At 67.4% G+C, this 4,684-nt stretch overlaps 2 protein-coding genes and 1 non-coding gene across 3 annotated transcripts in view; 1 reads left to right on the top strand and 2 right to left on the bottom strand.

Annotated features, from left to right (window-relative positions):
* The window catches only part of H696_05369 (isocitrate dehydrogenase (NAD+)), a gene marked incomplete at its 5' end in the record, with an annotated part of 3,269 nt that extends 3,194 nt beyond the window's left edge, over nt 1-75 (bottom strand). Inside the window, one exon of the mRNA XM_009499213.1 lies at nt 58-75. Coding sequence (XP_009497488.1) covers nt 58-75 — 18 coding nt within the window. The remainder of the gene's footprint in view (nt 1-57) is intronic.
* An 823-nt stretch (nt 76-898) lies between these two features.
* H696_05368 (hypothetical protein) lies at nt 899-3,644 on the top strand. Its single transcript, XM_009499212.1, has 8 exons — nt 899-1,068; nt 1,195-1,544; nt 1,743-1,998; nt 2,194-2,294; nt 2,456-2,573; nt 2,705-2,811; nt 2,948-3,103; nt 3,281-3,644. Exons 1-8 carry the CDS (start codon nt 987-989, stop codon nt 3,590-3,592), a joined length of 1,482 nt encoding a protein of 493 aa, XP_009497487.1. The 5' UTR covers nt 899-986; the 3' UTR covers nt 3,593-3,644.
* Nucleotides 3,645-3,768: 124 nt separating this feature from the next.
* On the bottom strand, nt 3,769-3,839 carry H696_05367. Its single transcript has one exon. It is a non-coding gene; the product is annotated as a tRNA-Gly (tRNA).
* Nucleotides 3,840-4,684: the final 845 nt, after the last annotated feature.

Raw genomic sequence — 4,684 nt, 5'->3', positions numbered from 1 at the left:
GGGGGGGGGGGGGGGGGGGGGGGGGGGACGCGGGCAGCGCCCACATTTTCACGGCACCCGACCATTGGCACGCATCCGGCCCTGGCCGGCCGGAGACAAGGGGGCGGGGGGGGCGCGCGTTGTTGCGCGGACGCCCTCTGGGGGGAGGCTGGCCGGAAGGCGGCCCGCAGCCCTGGCTCCGCGCTCGAGGCCCGGCGGCCTGGCCAGGCCAGGGAGCCAGGTGTCTGGTTAGTTGGCAGCTTTTCCGCCACCGCGCCGCCGCACGCCCGGCCAGAGCCGCCCGGGCGGGCAGCCCCCCCTGCCCGCCTGCCCAGCTGCTCGGCCAGGAGCCCGGTTTACCCTGGACCTGGGCCTGGCCCAGCGCGGGCATCGACGCTTGCGGCCTGGCCAGCGGCCAACCCCTTCGCCGCGGGTCGGGACTACGGGCGGTCGGGCGCAAGAATGTGGTCAGGAAGACATTTAGGATCGGCCCGTGATGTGCTCCGGCCCGTGGTGCCGGGCGCATGTGATACATCCCGGAGCACCTCCCGCCGTTGCTTCGATCGGCCCCGGCGCCCGCCGGAGGCCGCGGCCGGGCGACGAGGTGCGATGCGCGCGGGCTCCCCCCAATGAGTCGCTTCCCGCCGCCGCCGCTGCGCAAGGCGCCCGGAGGAGGGCCGGCAGTCGAGGGGCACGAGACGCCAGCGCGGGGTCGATCTTCCCCTTCCCCCGGTCCCCGGGGCAGGAGCATGGCTGCGGGCTGCGGGGCGCTCGATCCCTCCGCCCCTGGAGATGGGGTGGGGAGGGCATTTTGCCACGGCGCGTCCCTTCGGCAGAAGGGGGTCCCCACCGGGGCGCAGCCCGCATGATGGCCAATCACATCTCTCTCTCTCTCTGTCTTTCTTTCTTTCTCTTTCTCTCTCTCTCTCTCTCTCTTTCTCTCTCTCCCTGCCTCCGTCCCCCCTCACAATCCATATCACACGCACGCGCGGACATAGGCCGAAAGCATGGTCAATCCAATCGACCGGGCCAAGTTGGAGAGCATCCTCGCGGAGGATATCCCCACCAGCCCGGGGTTCCGGCTGAAAGGTGCGTCCCGGTGGCCGATCCCTGTGATGCGGGGCCTCCGCCCACCCGCCCGCCCGCCCGCCCGCCCGCCCGCCCGCCCTCCACCGGGCTGTGGCTGATCCGGCCCCTTGACTGACCCCGAGCCAGGCCGCGAGAAGCAGTACTGCTGCGGGTGCAGCCTGGACGTGACGCGCTCCATCAGCATCCGGTGCGCCGTGTGCGAGGATGTCGACCTGTGCGTCGAGTGCTTTGCCCTCGGGGCCGAGGTGGGCCTGCACCTGCGCGAGCATCCGTATCATGTGCTGGACACCCTGGACTATCCGCTGTTCACGGCGGACTGGTGGGCCGACGAGGAGATCGCCCTGCTGGAGGGCATCGAAAAGCACGGGCTCGGGAGTTGGTACGATGTGGCGGTCTTCATGGGGACCAAGACTCCGGAGGACATCGACGACCACTACAAGCGCATCTACCTGACCGGGCCCCAGGCGCCGATGCCGGTACGAGGGGCCGATATGCTGTGCAGGGGTGCCGGGGGCGAATCCATCCTGCGTGGTGTGCATGCGCTGACTTCCTTTCCATTTGGCTGTCCATCTTTGGGGGGGGGGGGGGGGACGTGCTGCCGTGGTTCCTGGTCCCTGGTTGCTGGCCCGCCCTGGTCGCTCCCTCTTGCGGTCCCGGGGATCCGGTCCACCAAGCGCACCGACATCCCGATCGACCCGGTCGAGGAGCATGAGTATCGGCGGAAGCGCCTGGCGCTGGCTCGCGGCGCCGGCAGCCTCCCGGCGCCGGTCCTGCGCCACGAGAAGCCGGATCCCAGCGGCCCGGTGTGCCACGAGCTGCCGACCTACATGCCGCTGCGCGGGGAGTTTGAGGTCGAGCATGACAATGACGCCGAGCAGGCCATCACCAATCTCTTCTTCAATGATGAGGAGGACTCGCCGGAGGACATCGGTGCGTTTGCCCGGGGCGGGGCGGGGTTCCATTTTGGCTGGTGGCTCTGCGCGGCCCGCTGATCGGGATGAGTGGGAGGCTGTATGCTGGCTGACCGGGGACGATCTGTGCGCTCCTCCGGGCCGGGGCCGGGGCCGGGGCCATTGTCCGTGTGTTGCCTTTCTTTCCTTTCGCCCACCTGCCGGACATGTGCAGAGCTCAAGCTGAAGATGCTGGAAATCTACAACTACCGCCTCGCACGGCGGTATGAGAGGCGAAACTTCCTCCTCGAACGGGGCTTGGTGAACTTCAGCCTGGTGCGCTGCCTGCCGGTGTCCTCTTTCGCTCGCCCTCTGAGCATGCTTCGCGGTGCTCTGACTGACGCTGTTCTTCTTTTTTTTTCTTTTTTTTCCCTCGCCGGGGTGCGTGTCCCCCCCCCCTCTGGCAAACACACACACACACACATACACACATACAGTACCGGTCCGAGGAGAAGCACCGGTCCAAGGAAGAGCGAGATCTGATCAATCGATACAAGGTCTTCTCGAAGCTCCAGTCGCACGAGGACTTCATCCTCTTCGTTGAGGGTCTACTGAGTGCGTTCTCCGGCGGGGAGAGGGGGGGGGGGGGGGCCTGCCCTTTTTCTTTGCCCCCTGGCCGAACAGTCTGCTCCAGACGAGGCGAAGTTGCGCTGACACTCCGGCCGGGCGCGTCCGCCCGCCCACAGACGAGCACCGCATCCGCCAGCGCATCGCCCAGCTGCAGGAGTACCGCCAGGCGGGCATCCGAACCGAGGCCGCGGCGGCCACATACGAATTGGACAAGATTGCTCGCGTGCGCTGCTGCTGCTGCTGCTGCTGCCTACCTTGCCCTTTCTCTGTCTCTCTCCGCCTTTGCCTGCGACACATGGCTGTGTGCCTTCCCCTTGCCGCCGCCCGTTTGTGCTGACTCACCTCCCTTCCTTCGGCAGCATCACGACCCGGCCAATCGGGTTGTCAAGCCCGGATCGACGCTACTCATGTCCGGGGGACTGGGGCATGGGGGTGCCTCCGGGCCGGGCTCGGCCGGGCCGGGCGCCGGCGCCGTGTCATCCCGACAGTACCGCGCAGCGCGCGACCAACACCAGGTGCGTGTGCGACACCCGTGCCGCCATGGCACACCTTCTCTCCCCGGGGGCCCTCCCCACCACCAGGAGGAGCCGGACCCGGTGATCGATTGCTAACTGCCCCCCCGGCCCGGCAATCCCCCCGACCACACCGCGTGCGCATGCCCGCGTGCACTTGTGCGCGTGGACTTTCGACAGGGTGCTGCCCACCCACGCCGCCAGGGCCCGCTGGACATCACCCACTGCGAGGGGTTCCAGCTGCTGTCGGCCGAGGAGGCGCGGCTGTGCTCCTTCCTGCGGCTCCTGCCACGCGCGTATTTGACCCTGAAGGAGACCCTCCTGTCGGAGGCGAAGCTGGCCGGCGACAAGGACGGGGTGCTGACACTGGACCGGGCGCAGGCGCTGGTTGGTCTGGACCCGGACAAGGTGGAGGCGTGCTATCACTTTTTCCAGAAGGCCGGGTGGATAGGCCCGACGCGCCGGGTGCGCCCCCGCGACGACAGTGTCTGACGAGAGAGGCGCGGGAGGGAGGAAAAGGTAAAATGAAACCCCTCTGGCCCCATGTGTTTCACGGAGCGTCGTGCGCCTGCGTGTGTGTGTGTGTGTGTGTGTGTGTGTCCATTTTTGCTGCCGCGAACGGCGAGGGAGGAGCAGCGGCGGGGCTGCCGCGGCAAAAGAGAGAGGAGTGCGTCGACCGGGAATCGAACCCGGGTCTACCGCGTGGCAGGCGGCAATTCTACCACTAAACCATCGACGCTTGCTCCTCCTGGCCTTGCTGCGCGGTGGCCACATGAAGGCATTCCCGCTGGGAAGGGCTTGGGGGTCCGTTGCCCGCGCCGGTTGGCCCTCCCCTCTCTTGCCCTGTTGGTGGCGGACCAGGCAGGGCAGCAGGTCGGCAGCAAGACAGCGGCGAAGGCGTGCTGCTCTCGTGGCTCCGGGCGGCACACGGGGCCTGCTTTTGTTTTTGTTTGTTTTTTTTTCTCCCCCTCTTGTGCCCGAAGGAAAGGACACGGGGCAGGCATACGAAGCAGCTCGGAGGGGGGACAACCGCCCAGATCAGGGGCCGGCCTGGCACACCACGCCGTCTGCCAGGGAGGAGGCGGGCGACAGGCGAGCCGGAGGGCTTGCGGCGCACGCGACCAGGCGCGGGAAGGCCGACCAGACGAGAGCGACTGTGTTTATGTTATATATATATATTGAAGACTCGTTGGGGTGTGAAAATAGGAGGGAAGAGGCGGTCCCTCCTTTCCCTCGCGACGGACAAGAAAGACGGCCACGAGGGCGGCGAGAGGGGCGGCAGTCTGCTGGCTCACGCGCATGCAGGCGGGGAGGGGGGGGGGGAGGGGAGTAGCATGTGCGGATGCGCGTGCGTGTGAAAGGGCACACCTGGCGTGTGTGTCTGCGAACACCACGGGCGGTGCACCACACGGGGAAACGCCAGCACACACACACACACACACACACGCGCACACACACGCACACACACGCGTATATGCGCATATACGCGTGTATGTGCACATACCCGGGTCTCCGGCAGCGGGCGTGTCCCCGGCAACGTGACGAGGGTTCGCACCCCCTAGCAAAGAGTGCGCATAGGAGGGG

Source organism: Fonticula alba (genome assembly GCF_000388065.1).
Source record: "Fonticula alba strain ATCC 38817 unplaced genomic scaffold supercont2.10, whole genome shotgun sequence".
NCBI classification, from domain to species: domain Eukaryota; order Rotosphaerida; family Fonticulaceae; genus Fonticula; species Fonticula alba.
The sequence above is the reverse complement of the archived record's forward strand: the minus strand, read 5'-3'. Positions and strand labels throughout refer to the sequence as shown.

What these genes read in the sequence shown, in the direction of transcription:
- H696_05368 (XM_009499212.1), top strand. Translation starts at nt 987, where the DNA reads ATGGTCAATCCAATCGACCGGGCCAAGTTGGAGAGCATCCTCGCGGAG. An exon ending in GGCCCCAGGCGCCGATGCCG is followed by an intron (nt 1,545 to 1,742) that starts GTACGAGGGGCC and finishes CGGTCCACCAAG; the next exon opens with CGCACCGACATCCCGATCGA. An exon ending in AATTGGACAAGATTGCTCGC is followed by an intron (nt 2,812 to 2,947) that starts GTGCGCTGCTGC and finishes TTCCTTCGGCAG; the next exon opens with CATCACGACCCGGCCAATCG.